Here is an 18,518-nt window from a genome sequence, read left to right as displayed (position 1 = left end):
ATTTCCATGCCTCTGAGTCATCAATTACCATTATGAAATATCACAGATACAGGTATAGGTATAGAAGGTAGAGGACACGGGTCTGAGAGATGTATAGTTAAGCCTGGAAGTGCTTTTCTTTTTTTTCTTAAGAAAATACGCAAGTGCTTAACTCCAATCACATCCTTCACTCCCCCTGCAAAAAAATCACCTATATTCTGATTTTTAAAATAAGAATTTCTTTGTGGTTTTTTTTTGGTAGTTTTACCTCCCAATTATTCATCTGCCCATTTCTGGGTTCTATGTAGAAGGAGTCATATTTTGTGACTTTATTCTTTCACTCAATATTATTAATGTGAGATACATTCATTTGATGTGTATAACTGTAGCCTGTCCATTTATATTCTTCTTTAACATTCCACTTAAGACTATGCCACACTTATTTATCCATTCCTCTATTAACGAATGTTTAGATTGTTGCTAATTTCTGGAAATTGCAAATTATGCCAATACAAACATTTTTGTACAGGTCTCCTGGTACAATGTTTTTCCTTTCTCAAAAATATTAGATATGAGTTATTTTCCTATATTTTGTAATTGTCTCCTTTTAACAAAATGGAAGTTATGAGTAATTTTTGTGTAATCTAGGGTTCTAGCTAATTGATATAACTATACAATTCTTATGATGCTGAGTCTAGTGTTATTTCTGCTACTATTATCGAAATAATAGTAGTGATATTATATATAAATCTTCTTGAATTTTCTCATCAAACCGCACTTTTAAACATAGATGGTTTGTGCCTTGGTGTCATATGTGAATTTTTCCACTCAGAAAATATAAACCTCACTTATTAATAAATGAAATGAAGAACACTATTAGTAGTTTCTATCTATGAGATGCTATTATAACGTAATATTGTTAAGCATAGATATACTTGTCCAGAGCAAAACTGTATACATAAAAAGTAGAACTATGGTTATTTCCCTAGCAACATATATTTCACAACTAACAGCCCAATCCTAATTAATATCTACAGCAATATAGATAATTATTAATGCATAGACTCTTGTTTACGCTTCTAAGACAAGGCAAAAATATATTAGCTTGAGAACACGCTTTTTCCTTGATTATAAAATTCTTGGTAAGTCAAAGTATATTTACATTTCCAGAAATCCTTGCAGCATGATAGCAAAGTCATATTTTATGTATTCCACTTCTAATTTAGAGAAGTTTTATTACATAGTTCAAAAATTAGCCTTGAAAATGGGAAAACGAGCCAGAGTTGAGTCTTCAACTAAAATTTACAGATCCCTATGTAAAATATGCACTCTTGGCTTTGTTTCCAAAATACATGAGGACATACTCCTAATTGTAATTTTAGATTAATTTTTCATTTAAACAATCATGCTATAAAGTATAGGCCTTCAGACTACAACACACTGGGTCAATCTAAATAACAAATCTTTCTATATAACCCTGGACATATCTTAACAGTCTGTTAACAACAACAACAAAAAGTTAACATTTAATGCCGTCTCCTATTTTTTTTCTACAAAATTGTGCTAATATACCTAAATTAAGAAAAAATTAATTAGGTTGGTATCACCTATGGTAAGTCAAGTGTCTTACCTACCATGTTCTCATAAACTGCTCTATCAGTCTTCACAAAATTAACAATACATTACCTCCTAAAATGAGTCACTCTAAGTCAGACCTTTCTCTCTTGCCCTCTGCATGACTGGGGTGCTTGAATACAGCTGAACTTGAGGCTTCCAATATACAAACACCGAATTGACAATGGTTTACTCAGTTATGTTCTCTTTTTCTCCATATGTAATTATGACTTATTAAAGATATTTACGTGTTAGAGTGAAGTCTCTCAAATGTGTCAGATAAATGGAAGGAGGAGACCTGATTTGCTAAGCTGTTTCTTGGGTTCCACATTAAAAAAAAAAGTTCTCATGTATAAAATTGTTTTCTGCCTAATAGATTATTGACATCAACCTTCAAAGGTAATTGCTATAGAGGAAATGTGAGTGCTTTGGTCATCCTGTTCCTCTCATATCACTTCTCTTAAAGCTCTACATTCACCTTTCTTCCTGGCTCACCTTCAACCTTAACATTGCCTCTCTTTTTTCAGCTTCCATCATTTCTGTGAAAATGGCTAGTCTGTATTTAATTTGGAACTGTAGAAAATTTTGCTATGGATCTCCGACAGTTTAAACAATTTAACAGACTTTAATTTAAATAGAGCAGGAGTTTATTCACAGAGGCCCTGGAATTTTTGAAAACTATATGAAATTACTCTGTACTACCACTAAGTGGTGGAAAATGTATGAAAAACTGGTCTAAATTACTTCTGGCTGCCTTCCACTGCCTGGTAAATTAGCCCATAGTCATCAATGAGTGTGAGCCACAATACCAGGTTCATCTTTCTCTATTTTCTAAATAAATAAATAAATAAATGAATAAATGAATAAATAAGTCCCGCAGGCAGATAGGAAAGACACTACCTGCAAAGCCGTCGTCGGAAAACATCAGAAGCTGGCATAACACGTCCATTTTAACGGAAATGGGTTCTTTATTATTTAATCAGGACGGCTTCTGGGCGATTCATGAACCACTTATTGAATCACCGAGTTTAAGAAATCTGAAAAAAAATATTGGGAGTTGGTAAACACCATCTCCTGATTGATCAATAGCACCTAGTGTTTCAGAATGACATGAGAGACTTTTTACTTTACTGGCTTCTAAAGCCCATGGAATTGTTTTCAGTTGAACATAGTGAATAGTGAATCTCTATAAATCATAGAAAGCTCATTGTTAAAATCCACCATCATCTTTGGCCTATACAGTCACTAAGTAGAGAAAGGTATGCATTTGTTGGCTGGGCTGCAGTTCCTAAACAATTCATCTTTCAAGATTTCTTTTTCTTGAGAAGAGAAACTAAAATAAAATGTTATGAGTCTTTTTGAGCCAACTATAAAACATAAATGTAACCTCAATCCCTGATCAAAATATCACTGCATTTTAAAAAATATCACACATAGCTGTTAAAGCAATTAAGTCCACTGCATTAATAGAAAGGAACAAAGAAATTCAAGAAAGTTACTATTATGTCTTTGTGCTCCAGTGAACTGACCTTTTTAAAGGGCCTTGTGTTTAAAAATCCTTTAGTGCTTGGTCAGATTATAATCAGAGTTGTTTAGTTTACTATTAAAGAGAAAAAAAAGCCTACTTTTCCCCAAATGTCTACTCATTGTCTTTCATATCTATCTTTTACTAACGATTTTAATTTTGAGAGCATTGCCATGAAAATGCACAACAGAAATATTTTTATAAAATACAGGATAAATAAGACCATTACAACCCTGTCAACACTAATCATGCTTACACATACAAAATGCAAAGAGGCAATAAGGCTTAAATAATACTTTCTGGATTAATTCTTTTAATTAATTCAATGGAACACTTTATTGCAACTAGTAATAATTTTACATCTCTCACCAAACAAGTGATGATTTCTTAACTGTATTTTATGAGCAATTAGAGATTCCCTTTCGGAGTGCTTTAACATCTTTGATATCGTATCAACTAGGTAGAGTCTGGCAAGAGATCAAAACTGGGCCTTGTATTTAGTACATAGAGATGGTCCTAGCAAATGGGCTGTGCAATAGAAACAGGATAGAGGAGAAAGAAAATGGTACTCGAAAAAAACAAGAGGAGGGAAGCCTTTGAAAATGCGCAGGAATACTGAGCATGTTATAGAGTTTGTCTTTCTGGTGACAGACATCAAGATTCCGTTATAAAAACATGAGCCTGTCCAGGGAGAGATTTCAGATCCAGCTTGATTTCCGGGGATGCAGATCTTCAACAACGTTTAAAATTTAGGTAATATGATCTCATTAAAAACATCTTGGAGAATGACATTGCTAGTGCTTCGTGATTAAAAACTACCAAAAGATGTCAAACAAATTCACAGTGGTCTGTCTTTATAGCTCTTCACCCAGTTTTGGCACTAGGAAAGTACAGTGGTACCATTAGCTATTACTAGGATTAAAAATTGTTAGGTTATAGTATGGTTATTCAGAAGAACTACCTTCTGAAATAAATTTCCAATTCCTTCAATTTCATTATTATATTAATTAATTAAAAAGAGCCATTTTAAACATTTATCTTTTGATCTTCAAGAAAAGTATTGTGCTATGTAATTTATTTATTTAAGATTTTATTTTTCCTTTTTCTCCCCAAAGCCTCCCGGTACATAGTTGTCTATTTTAAGTTGTGCGTCCTTCTAGTTGTGGCATGTGGGACGCCGCCTCAGCATGGCTTGATGAGCGGTGCTATGTCCGCACGCAGGATCCAAACCAGTGAAACCCTGGGCTGCCGAAATTGAGCCCACGAACTTAACCACTCGGCCACAGGGCCAGCCCCTGTGCTATGTAATTTAAAATCTCTTGTTTGGGGCTTTTAAAAAAATATGTAGTTATAAGTTCTCAGAATATGATCTGGCTATTAGTAGATATGAACTAAAACTTTAATGAATAATGTTACCATACATAACCTATCCGAATTTTTTAAATTTTACACTATATTCATGTTAGTGTGAACTTTGAACAATTTTTAAAAAGAAATTCTGTTGCTCACCTGTGCTTTATGTATGACTCACTTTTTACAGTATTTAATCTCTCCTCCCCAAGAAAAAATGGCACAAAATAGTTGAAGGTAATGTTAGAGCAATAAAGCTTAAAACTTCAATATTATTTAAAATAATAATATTTACCACTTAATTAATGTCTGTTAAGTGTTTTATATACATTATAGCATTATGCATAATTATATACATAACAACCTAAACTCATTTAACAAATGAGGTCACTGAAGATTTCAAAGGTTAAGTAACACATCCAAGTCACAAAGTTAGAAAGTGAGACCTAAGTCTATCAGTTTTCAAAGTCCAATCCTGAAGCCTCATGCAAGTGAGATGTGGAAGAACATCTGCTTTCCTAAACATAGTTATACTTGAGCTAATTTATATTCTTCATATTTAAGTAACCAGGCTCTTGGAATACACATTAAAGGACCAGCAAAGAAGCTCCCAGACTGTAGAAAAGATGAGCCACTTAATAAATTTTCAAAGACAAATTTTCATTTTCTCTTTTTCATTTCCTGGGTGTTTGTTTTTGTTGTTGTTGTTTGTCACTATTAGATACTTTGGCATTCCTACAGAATTCAGTTTTTTTCACCAACAAAATGAAATATATAATCATTGAATTAAAGTTCGGCCTATGCTGTATTAAATTACGTAAATCTAAGTTCTTTGTGATATTGTTTCCATTCATTGAACATTTCTAACACTCACATCATCAACCCCACTTATATCCTTGCTCCAGTTCCTCTAATCTATTCAGTAAGTTCTGTTTGAGTTTGAAGGAAAAAATTTGCCACAATGATATATTAAAGTATTTTGGGAACAGCCTAAAATATCACTGGGCCCTATAAAAGTTACTCACTATGCAAAGTTTGAAGCACTACATATTAGGCTTCTACCAATGGCTTACTTCTGGAGCAATTCATCATCACTCTCCAGAGATTACTTACTCTAGAAAGCTGGTGATATAGTCTCGACTGCAGGCAGACCAGGAAAAAGGATTGGTATTTGCAGTAATGTGAGCTGCCATAAGTTTTGCTGCTTCGTGACCTTTCGTCCCACAAGAATTTCCAATTCCATCATGGTTCATACCAAAACTGTTTTAAAAATGAAGAAACATAAGAAACATAAAAGAAAGAAATAAGAAAAAAATAAAACAGACAACTCCCCAATATATCCTTTATTTCCTTATTTGATCAATTATTAACCTTCTCGACATATGCCTTCCATCAAGACAGGCTAGATCCTGTAAGGAAATATAGCATTAAAGTTAAACAGACTAAGGAATAATCCAATGATACAATATATTTCTAAATCTCTTTAAATGTATTATATACTCTCCAATGTTATCTCATATAATACAATCTCTCCTTGAGCAGATAGAGAATATATATTAATTCTCACTTTATATATGAGAAAAATTGAGATTTAATAAAGACAAATGACCCATTAAAGATCATACAGTTAGTAAGTGTTGAAATTATTAGTAGAACCTGTCGTTTAACATGCTGGAGTACATGCCACCTCGCTATGCTGAATCCAAAAGGGAATTATAAAAAGATAGTTATGATCCATTGAGTTCTAGGTTATAGGCCAAACACAGAAATCCTTTTTCTTATTAATATGGATAAACGAGAATTAAATACATACATAATTTATGTTTGTGTGTGTGCATATGTGCTTTCAAAACACCTTTTGAAAAACCTCAACACATTTAAGGATTATGGATATAGAGATTTTCTTTACCACGGCTTTCCTTAATTTTTAAAAGCTTTTCTTTGTTATTTTCTCCTGTGTTCTACATCCATGCTTTGTGCTATCAATGTGACCTAAAACCATGTGTAAAAGATAAATCATAAAATTTTTCTGTAAAGAATATATCCACTGCATATGAATAAATTATAACCTTTCTGCACAAGTAGCCAGAAATTTAGGCTGAATATTACCAAAAAAATAAATTTATGCCTTCATTGCGATATTCTAATAAATGCACCACAATAAGTATTCAAAGAAATAAGTAATTTGTGTGACAAGAATATAACCTAGATGAGAGCAGTTGCTGGAGAAAACTTTGGAAAGGTAGTTGAGAACAGATAATTACAAGATGATAAATGAAAGTAAATATTAACACTTTTGGCAGTGTAGAGATGTTGAAGATTTGTGAGTAAGAGCAACTGAAGATTTCTGAGTAAGAGAATATGGAATCACCTGTATTTTAGATGAGTCATTATAGTAATTCTATGGTGGAGATATTGAAGTGGGAAGAGAATGGAGCCAGGGAGAGCAGTTGGAAGATCCTCACCAATTGAGAAACGATGTTGGTCTGAACTAGGGCACTGGACAGAGAGGTGGAATTAGGTTTGAGACATACTTAGGAAGCTGAATGAATTTACCTTCATAACTACAACATAAAAGAGCCATAATGAAGACTTATAATATGTTCATATACGGGGGCAAGGAAGAGAAACTAGTAATTTAGGTGGAGGGACTAACATAAGCAAAGGAAAAGAAGTGTATGAGAGTATCCAGAGCCCTAAATTAAAACACCAAATAACCTTCCAAAAACAGTAGTATCTAGTCTTCTTGTTTGACATCAACACATTGGAGTCAACCTCTTTGAATGGTCTTCTAGGAACATGATGGTGGAATTTATAGTTTGTTGAATTAGACATATATTCTGTCAAAATAATCAGCTGCAAATTTATATTAAAGGCTCTTTACTGTAACTATGTAATTCAATAAACTTAATATTCTATATTTCTCTCAAAGGTCAATGCTACTGTGTGAATACTACTATGATTCTTTTCAAATGATGACAGCTTTAAAAATATTCCCTGTTAGCAGTGGTCTTATACATGTCCCAGAGTCATGTCAAGACAGGTGTAGACAGGCACAGATGGCTTTGAATCATTTTCCAGATCCTCAACTTCCTTACGTATCCTTTTCTAAAAAAAGTCAAACTTCTCCTTTTTAAATACTTCTCCCACCTTACAAAAGAAAAACTTATCTTTCACCCATCCATAATTTTACAATAGTTCATTTCCTTTCGATATAAAAACATGAGTGTCAAGAAAAGAGACAATTGAAAACATGTGGTATCAATGTTGAGAAAGACTTTAATGACTGCATAACAAATCATATAGTTTCTTACTCTCATCAAATTTACAGGAAGATATAATCAAATTAACAGCTGACAGGTGATTAAAAATATTTTTTGATGATAGATCACCATGGTATGTTTTGACAAATAATTCAAAAAGAGTTCAAAGAACTGAGTGATATTTCTGTAATAAACTCCTTTCATCTCACCTACCTACTTATGTGAACAAATTTTCTCAGCATTCACATTTGCAGAAACAAAATAAAGAAATAAAACTGATGCTGAAGTCCTGCCACATTCTAGCAGTACAGAGATAAATGCAGTAACTGAAAAACTATGTCTAATTAAAGATACATCTTCTAATAAAAACTTTTATATTTAATTAATTATTAAAATTTATAATATGTATATACTCTTCTGATCAATCATTAACTAATAATGATTGCAAAGTAATAAATGTATAATGGAGAAAAAATTTGTGTTATGATAGGAAATATTTTAAGCGTAATTTCAATTTAAATATATTTTTGTTATAGAGATATTTGATTTAATTGAAAATATTTTAAGCAACCAAATACATTTTAAAAATATGTTAAGAAATATTAAAATATACATTAGGATAATATTCTGTGAGGGAAAGGAGGATTAGACATATTGAGTTAAAAGAGGGAAAAAATTTGTAAATTTTGACTATAAAAGAAGAACCTGGGACTGGCCCGGTGGCACAGCGGTTGGGTTCATACATTCCGATTCAGCGGCCCGGGGTTTGCTGGTTTGGATCCAGGGTGCGGACATGGCACTGCTTGTCAGGCCATGCTGTGGTAGGCATCCCACATATAAAGTAGAGAAAGATGGACACGGATCTTAGCTCAGGGCCAGTCTTCCTCAGCAAAAAGAGGAGGATTGGCAGCAGATGTTAGCTCACGGCTAATCTTTCTCAAAAAAAGAAAAAAGAAAAAGATAAAGAACCTGCTTGTGTATTTTTTAAATGCATAATGATAGTTACCAAATTGCAATGGCATTTAGTGGATATATTTAAAAGAGATATAACAATTTTAGTTTTTACACACTAATATTTGCAGTACTCCAGAAATTCTATCTTTTGCAATTACTTAGACATAAAATAAAAAATTTAGACATCAACTGAAAAATATAGAATAGGGTAATAATTTAAAAAAATTCTTTCAGGAGTATATGAGAAAAGATTTGAAAACTAATGAATTCAAGTATCTGAAAGATGAACTCTTAAGTTCTACTTCTATTCCTAATCTTTATAGCTTAGGTGACAGATGCAGATAGTTGTCTTAAGGATTTAGGTTTCAGTCGTGTAAGAGAATGTATACTTTTGTAGCTTATATTTCAAACATAAGAAATCCTAGAAATAACCCGACCAATGGCAAATAGTTCACTGACAGTGACACAAAGTGAAATGAGAGTTTACAATTGCCATTCACGACATCAGCTTCAAGAGATCACTTCAAGGCTGATTAGGCTGGAACATAAAATATATGTATATTTTAAAAGACAGATTCCCTCCTGAGGAAACTCTATCAATGAAGAGTTTGGCAAAAGAAGTAAAAACTCATTAGTGATCAGAGAGAATAAATAAGAGTCACTTTAAAAAGTGGCATCATACTGGCAAGAATTACAACATTACCCAGGACAAAGTGTTGGCAGTGGTCTAGAGACACTGGGGTCTTGGTGTACAACAGTAGTAGTGTAGCCAGGGCAGCTGTTCTGGAGAGCAATTCAGCAGTATTTAGTCAAATTAAATAGGCAGATACATTATGACCCAGCAATCCTATTCTTGGATATATATCCTATAAATATTCCCAAAGGGAACATGTATGAAGATGTTCATGACAGAATTATTTATGATAGCAAGGAGCTGAAGACAATCTAGGTGTCAGCCACTGGGGAATAGATAAGTAAACTTTGGCAGACACATATTATGGAATACTAAGCAGAAGCTGGAAGCAGCAAACAAGATAAATATCTACACATAAATATAGATGGATCTTAAAAACAGCAAAAAAATTAAGAAAAGGAACAAGGTCTATAGCGCTATATCATATATGCAAACAAAAATTACATACACACTCTCAGATAACAAAGAAAGGCCAAGGAATTGTTCCAGATTAAAGACAAAAGAGACATAACTAAATGCAACTGAAACTGGATTAGCGGGAGGGGAAGGTTGAAAAGGAGTAAAGGACATTGCTAGGACTAGTGATGAAATTTGAAATTGACTGTATATTAGATAATAGTAGTGTGTCAATGTTATTTCTTATTTGATAATTGTACTGTTGTTATATAAGACATTATCTTTTCTTCTTAGGAAGCAGGTGCTGAAATATTTTAGGGATAAGGGATATGTCTACAACTTTCAAATAGTTAAGAAAAAAATACATGTACGTATACAGAAAGAGAAAGAAAGCAAATGATGCAAAATATTAACAATTTTTGAATCTGAGTGAAGGGCACGTGGGAAATCTTTCTACTATATCAATTTTTCTGTAAGTTTAAAATCAATTCCAACTTAAAAAGTTAAAAAATGAACACATATATACACAAAAAAATCTGCAATATTTTATAAGGATGCATACAGATTCAAATATACATACTAAATTTATAATTCACAATAGCAAAGAAATGGGAGTAGGGAATGGGAATATAGAAATAAATACATATGTACATATATTAAACAAAAAGAGTTCTTACTGGGATTGATGATGTTTTGCCAAGAACTAGGGATAGAGAACTAGATAGACAGATAAATGTGAAATAGACTCAATTCTCTGTTCTTGAGTTTCAAAAATAATAACTAAGAAAAACAAGAACAAGAACAAGAACGAAAGAGAGTTTGGTGAACCGGGAGTGCATCCCAATGAGAGAACAATGATAAGAAGATAATACTTCAGTGATTGGTTTTGTGTGTTTAACGAAACATTTCAGATTATAAAAAGATAATGATTCTCTTTCATTGAGGGTTTTAGGAACAGAGACAGAGAGAGGTTGGGAGAGGCAGTCTTTGTTGGGGTTCTTATGATTTCCCATATTTTACTGGGTATGTCAAGTCTGCAAATCTTGCTCTTTACCCAGGCCATTTCTCAGGATAACTTTGACAAAGTTATCTCCCCTGGACAAAGAGCAAGTTCATTTACTACTTGCTATAAAAGTGATAGATTTCCCAAGTTCAATGTTTCTCAGTTTTGAAGCAGACCTACTGCATGTGCAGCATGATCCATATTGTGTTGCCCTTTGTGGGACTTGAGGCCAAGAGGAACCAAAATAAATATGCTGATACTTATGTTCCTTGCTGTGCTGTAAGTAACAAAATCCTTTGTCTCTGACTCAGGAAGCTCACGTCTTGCTAGTACCCATGCAACAATACTGGGTTAACTTATTAGCTTATACATAGGGTAAAATCATATCTTAAATCCAATGAGAGAGAAGTGTGTAGGTGATTAGGATAACATATCTAATTATGGAAAGCTAAGTAATCCTGAAAGCAACGTACATCAAATTAGTGTTAATTTTTCAGAAAATGAAGCCTAAATCCTCAATAATATCTATTAAAACAAAGTATGCTCTTTGTTTTTTTTCGTTCCTAGGAAATAAATTATATGTTGAAAATTTTCAACTAAACCTCCCAGTAGATACAAGTAAAAGAACAGAAACTCCCTTTCTCATATTTTGCTATTTCTGTTCCTATCCCAAAAGTTTAAAGAACACTTCTTATTTCTGTATTAAGTAAAAAGTATTCCCTATTTTCCTGTAAGATATCACCCAAAAGCAATAAGAAAAATAAAAAAAGAAATACAAACTCTGCATTTAATGAAAAGTAGGAAACTTCTAAAACCATAAGCCACAATATCATAATGTAGGTGGAAGGATGACTGAATACAGAAAATTCAAAGAGGAATGCAGAAAGACACAGAAAGAAAACAACAACTGACGGTCTCAGCTAAAACAAGTAGAGCATATTCCTCCACAGTTAAGCGCAACAATCTGAGGGTCAAATTCAACAATACCTTCTCATGAACAAGTAGAATAAGGGTGCAAATTGTTGGAATATACACCCTCACTCTAGTTGTCAGGAGAAGAATAAACTGGGCTAACTTGTATGAGTTACACAAACTATATGTGTAGGAAGCAGCTGTCGGTGAGGAAAGGTGAAAGAGAGATTCTACCTCGCTAACAGTTGCATAAAGAGATACAGGGTTAAAGAGCTTGAATCACATACAATATTGTATAGCAGTAATAAATTCCTGCTGAAAAAGTAGCGCTCGTCCCTACCCAACACAAACCTCCTACAAATAGTTCATCTAGAAAAATCAAACTCATTAAAAAATGTGTGATTCAAAAGGAACAAAAAGTGGATCTACAAATATACCAAATAAATTTTTTAAAAAGAACAGAAAAATACAAATATAAGATGAAAGACATAGCAGAAAAAAAATGTTGCTATAGGAAAAATAAAAATTGTACATATATGAATTTGAACAAACGTAATGAAGCTATCACCTATTTATTTATTTTTTAAGCTATCATTTTATAAAAACAAGAATTTAATGCAGACACACAAGACATCAGGAAAGATATGGCAAGACAGGAGGTGAAAACATGAACTGTCAGAGGAAATAAGTGGGAGGAAAAAATAAAACCATCACAGGAAAAAGGCCATGCTGAGGTTGCAAAAAAAAAAAAAAATAGGCAACTCTCGAAAACATTTCTCACTAGAGTGAAAAAAACAAGCAATATGAAAATAGATAAAGAGTTTAAAAGAATCAAAGTGAAAGAATCCAACATATGTATCACTGTTGTCCCCAAAGAAAAGAACCAAAATAATAAAACAGAAAGAAAAATGATAAAAATACGCAAGAAAACTTTTGAGAAATAAAAACACCTAAAATCTGATCAAAAGTGAACTATTTCATGTCCTAGGAAAAACTGACACAGAATAATTCACACAGAGCCACATTCTAGTTAACTTTTTGGACTTCAAAACTAAGATATATTTTGGGCAATCAGGGCAAAAGAACAAATTGTCTATAATGGTAAAACAATCAAATTAGCCTCAGATTTCTCCATGGTGACACCTAACACCAGCATAGTATGGAGCAATGCCTAGCAAAATCTTGCACCTAGCCAAACGGAGTGTAAAAATAATTCTGAACAAGAACTCAAGGAATAGAGGTCTCATGAATCATTCTTAGAAAAACTGCTACAAGATAAACTTCATACTTAAGAGAGAATAAAACATTTGCATTTAAAAGAATAATTATGAAGCAAAATCCATGTTATCCCTACCAAATTTAAGAAATAGAACATTTTAGGGGTCAGCCTGGTGGCACAGAGGTTAAGTTTGCACGTTCCACTTTGGCGGCCTGGGGTTCACCGGTTTGGATCCTGGGTGTGGACCTACACACTGCTTGTCAGGCCATACTGTGGCAGGCATCACACATATAAAGTAGAGGAAGATGGGCACAGATGTTAGCTCAGGGCCAATCTTCCTCAGCAAAAAGAGAGGATTGGCAGCAGATGTTAGTTCAGGGCTAATCTCCCTCAAAAAAACAAAAAAAAAGAAAGATAAGACAACTTAAAAAAAAAGAAACAGAACATTTTCAGAATAATAAAAGCTTGCCTCTTGTGTTTATCTTCATAATCATATTCTTCTTCCTCCCGTAAGAGAGAACCACTATCCTGACTTTTGTAGTAATCATTCCCTGTCCATCTCTAAACAATACATGTTAATTTTGCCTGGTTTTGAAATCCACAGAAGTGGAACCACACTGTATGTATTTTTTTATAACTTGCTTCTTTCTTTGAACAATTTGTTAAAGGAGATCATCTCTGCTTAGCTGCCGAACTACATATCATTCATTTTCACTGCTGTATAGATTTCCATTGTAAATGTATCATTTAATTATCCATTCCATGATGAATTTGGGATGGTTCCTACTACAGGGCTACTATGGACAATGCTGCTATGAGCATTCTTGAACATATCTCCTGGTCATATATGTAAAATTATCTCTAGAACAGTTTCTTAAACTTTTGGCCTCAGGGTCCTTTATAGTCTTAAAAATATTGAGGACCCCAAAGACGTTTTGTTTATGAGGTTGAATGTAGTGATGTTTATCATATTAAAAATTAAAGCAGAAATTTAAAAGCTGGTTATTAATTCAAGTATTAATAAACCCAATATATGATAATATAAATAACCATTTCAATTAAAAATATCTTCCAAAACAAAAGAATTTCAGTGAGAAGAGCAGCATTGTGTAATTATATTTTTGCTAATATCTTTAGTGTATCTGGCTTACTAGAAGACACCTGGATTTTCATATCTGCTTCTTCATTCAATCTGTTATGGTATTTTCTTTTGGTTCAAGCATATGATTAAAATTTGGCCTCAAAGTAGTATGTAGTTGGAAAAGGGAAGAATATTTTAATAGCCCTTTCAGGTAACTGTATATTTTTTTTGACACTATGATAAAACTTGATGACTACTAATTTTTTAAAGGTTAGTTGCAATGTGAATTCTGAAACCATATCCATAATCTTTCTATATTCTGTTTCATTAATATCACCAATCTCATCAGAAAGTCTTTAAGTATTAGGAAGCTGTCAAGCTCATGACAGAGAAAGTTTATTCTAAATTCTAATTTTTACTCAAAAGCTCAAATTTTATCATTGGCAATAAAGAGTGTCAGTTGTTCTCCTTGAATACGTGCTCATCTGTTCATTTTTCAAGTGAACATCTCCTAAGTGCTCATAGATTCTCAGTCATTCTTGCAAATAAAAATTGTGTTCTAGGAAAAAAAGCAGCTAGTTCATCTCAAAGAATTGCACAAGTGACAACTATCAGACTAAGATATGGAGTAAAAAGGGCTTTACATCAATTTTGTTGCACAGAATATTTTTTAAAAGATGTAGTTAAGGGTCATGATTTAATAAAATTAATAATTTTTCTGCCTTATCAAGGACATTCTTCAGTGAAACTGGCATGGCAGTGACAAATACAATGACTACTAGTATGGTTGCCTTGATTCATGCTAAGATACCACCATGGCTTTTGCACAACCAATGTAAACATCAGCACAGTTATTTAACAAAAAAAGGCAAATCAAGTTTTGGTATTATTATGAAAATAGTTTCAGTGTGAAAGTGCTTCAGGAATACGAGGGGTCCATGGACCACAATCTGAGAATCACTGCTCTAGGATATATGTAGCAAATAAATTGTTGGGTCATGCGTTATGTAAAATTTCAACTTTACTAGATAATGCCAAACAGCTTTTCATAGCGGTTGCACCAATTTACATTCTCCCTTGTAGTGTACTAAAATTCCAGTTGCACCACATCTTCACCCATATTTGGAATTGTCAGACTTTTAAATTTGTATTAAATTTGTGTTAAATGGCGGACATAATTTGCATTTTCCTGATGTTTAATTAGGCTGAACATTTTTTTTTTTTAAAGATTTTATTTTTTTCCTTTTTCTCCCCAAAGCCCCCGGTACATAGTTGTATATTCTTCGTTGTGGGTCCTTCTAGTTGTGGCATGTGGGACGCTGCCTCAGCGTGGCTTGATGAGCAGTGCCATGTCCGTGCCCAGGATTTGAACCGACGAAACACTGGGCCACCTGCAGCGGAGCGCGGGAATTTAACCACTCGGCCACGGGGCCAGCGCCAGGCTAAACATCTTTTTATACGCTTATTGGCCGTTTGGATTTCTTCTTTTGTAAAATGTTCAATTATTTTGTATATTTAATTTGTAGGAGTTCCTCATATCAGCCACATGTCAGCTGCAACATCTTTCCTTCAGTGGGTCCTGTCTTTTCATTTTATGATGCCTTTCAATTAAGTTTCTAATTTTAACATGGTTAAATAGATCAATCATATACTTCACGGTTAGTGTTTTTTATGTCTCGTTTTTAAAAAATCCTCCTTTACCCTAATCTCATGAGGATTTACTTCTCTGTTTTGTTCTAAAACCTGTAATAATTTGATTTCCATGTTTAGGTATTGTTGGATCCTGTGGTAAGAGTATATTTAGTTTTGTAAGAAACTGCCAAACTGTCTTTCAAAGTGGCTATCAACAATAAATCTTTAATCGTATGTATGGCTTCACAGAGGGATCCATTTTTCCTAGTTATTTCACTGAGCTGAAAGTATTTTTTAGATTTAATTTTATTCAGAGTAGTTAGCATATAATCAGAGTTTCATGATGAAGGCTGAGAGGCTTGGTGAAGTGGACGAAGAGTCTATCAGCTGAGGTTCAACTTGGGTAAGCTAAGAAGACCCACAGGGTTAAAATGTGGAGCTCATAAACACTCTCACGTAAGGCACGGGATCCACAGAATCTGCCAGGAGTTCCATACTCACTGAGGAACTTCGATTTTTCTGCCCCCCTTATTCTTGCAATCACCCTAACTAGAGTTACATAACTCACAGACGCAAGAAGGTTCAACACTGCTCAGAGGCTCTGGGACCAATTTCGTTCATTGTTAGGGAAAATTTAAAGAGGTTAAAGCCAATAGCTTTGTGGAGCAGCATTAAAATATGGCAGGCATGTTGTTGGTCCAGTTCTGTTCTAGCTTTTGAGGTAATTGTATTTGTTGGGCTCTGCTCCTATTTCTTGTAAAAAAGACACTAATTTACTCCTGAGTCTTAGTAACTGAATCCCTTGTTTATTTCCTTTGCTCCTGAGACTGAGACCCTGGACAGTATTCTACTTCTTTTTGAGCAGGGATTCCTTCGGCTTTGGGGTATTGAAGTCCTGGGTATGTAACCCAGGCTCCGTTATGCTCCACTCTTTGGGATACACACTTACAGCTATCCACAAGACTTCTGTGATGTTAACAATTTCCTGACTGAATTTTTATCTAAGCACTGCTGCCAGACTAAACTAGTAAAGTTCTCACAATGCGAATTGGATATAATGTGTTTAATTAATTAGTTAACATAATTTGCTTTAAATAGAGCCCTGTTGGTTATACAGCAGAGGGTAGTGGGAACTAGACCAATCTAGGAGGAAAAAAGCTTATGTCTGTAGCATAGGAACACATAGTTGCTTTATTTGAGTTACTTTATTAGAGTGTTATTTTACTCACGGTTTTGTGTGCTTTTGTTAAGAACTATTGATGCTTATGCATTGTACTCCAAGCAAAAATACAGGGTCAAGGATGAAGGGAAAGAGAGGACAGTAGCTGTGAAGTGTTGCTTAAAAGGTAAAAGATGATGCAATTAGGTTTGTTTTGTCAGGTTTGATCAAAACCTTTAGTAGTTTAATTTCTGTAGGAAATAATGAATTTGAAACTCTGGTTGCTAATCATTTTTTTTCATGCGCAAACAATATTTTTAAACACAATTTTAATTAACATAGGATCTGAAGAACTGCAACTATGCCATTAAAGGAAAAAAAAAAAGGCACTCTATTCATTTAGCCTGATTTCATCACTCACCCTACTGAGCAGGGTTTCTCTTTTCTGGGGTACAACTCTCCCTGGATGGCCCTCTCACTAAATGCAACCTAGGTTCTGGACTTCACCCCATATGAGGGCAGGTATTCATTCAGTGCATGGGGAAACACTCAGGAATCATGTAAATAGCCTGTTAACCTATCAATATCATTTTAATAAAAAGGTTAATTAAAATCCTATCAGATATTTTTTACGGAAATGGACACTAGGATTCCAAAATTAATATAGGAAAGTAGAGGGTCAGAAAGAGCCAAGATGATTTTGAAGAAATAGGGGAGAACTTCAGTATCTGTTATAAAACTATGGTAATTAAAACAACATGATATTGGCACAGGGACCCTTTGAAAATAACAACAATAAAAGCCCCAAAATAAATATGGGACAATATTAACATTTGTTAAATCTGAATGGTATGCACATGGATGTCTGTTATAACACACACACACAGAGTATTTCAAAGTAAAACATTTTAAAATAAAATGTCTACATAATTAATTACATGTATCTGAATATATAAAGAATACTTTGTTCTAAAACTTAGCAATTAAATTTTCCTCTCAGACAAATACAGAAGATAGCCAACTTGGCTTTCTAAGTTGACTTAGTTCTAAAGTTTTAAAGCTGATTTTTGGACACTTGAAACATTTTACTCTAGAAATAATGGTATAAATTATTACAGTATGTCCAGGATAGCCCACATAAGCCTATTTAACCTATTTTATAGACCAAATCTGTGCCTCTGAAGTGAAAAATAGTATATGACAACACTGTTGGAATTAAGAATTAAACAAAATGGCATATATTTTAATTTCTTCTGTAGAATTAGTAGCACTTGAAGAAAAGCAGGTTTCCTAAAGGGAAAGATAAGCGAGAGTTACTGAAGGAGTTCTAAAGGGGACTTGTAAGTATAATCAAAAGTTCTACAGGTAAATGGTTCTGATTCTAGTATGTCTAAATTTAAAACTTTATGTTTTCTTATTTTCCTTCATAAAGATATACTATAAACACTACATCAACCAAGCCCAGTGGTTTTGCTTTTTGTTTTGGTTCATGAATGGGAGTTAGAAGAAGATGTTCTTGAAATGATTGATGAAGAGTTGGAAAATTGATTAAGAGTAGGAAAAGGGAAAAGTGAATTAAAAAGATGTGTTCCTTCAGGATAGGAGCTTTGTTTTCATCATCTCTGTATCCACAATGCTCTCTATGTTAGGGTAAATACAGGAGGTGCTCAATAATTCTCTGGAATCAAATAAATTGTGCATCAGAGAAAGACTATCTATTGATCAACTATAAACCAT

At 33.5% G+C, this 18,518-nt stretch overlaps 1 protein-coding gene across 6 annotated transcripts in view; it reads right to left on the bottom strand.

Moving 5' to 3' along the window:
• ADAMTS6 (ADAM metallopeptidase with thrombospondin type 1 motif 6) overlaps window positions 1–18,518 on the bottom strand; it is a 308,350-nt gene that overhangs the window by 121,524 nt on the left and 168,308 nt on the right. For all 6 annotated transcript variants that reach the window (XR_011430332.1, XR_011430333.1, XR_011430331.1 and 3 more), the window contains exon 9: window positions 5,582–5,728. Coding sequence is in view for 3 of the 6 variants with exons in the window: in XM_070246190.1 (XP_070102291.1) it covers window positions 5,582–5,728 (147 nt within the window). In the remaining 3 variants the exon portion in view is untranslated. The remainder of the gene's footprint in view (window positions 1–5,581; window positions 5,729–18,518) is intronic.

This window comes from Equus caballus, chromosome 21, assembly GCF_041296265.1.
Source record: "Equus caballus isolate H_3958 breed thoroughbred chromosome 21, TB-T2T, whole genome shotgun sequence".
In the NCBI taxonomy this organism is placed as follows: Eukaryota; Metazoa; Chordata; class Mammalia; order Perissodactyla; family Equidae; genus Equus; species Equus caballus.
The sequence above is the reverse complement of the archived record's forward strand: the minus strand, read 5'-3'. Positions and strand labels throughout refer to the sequence as shown.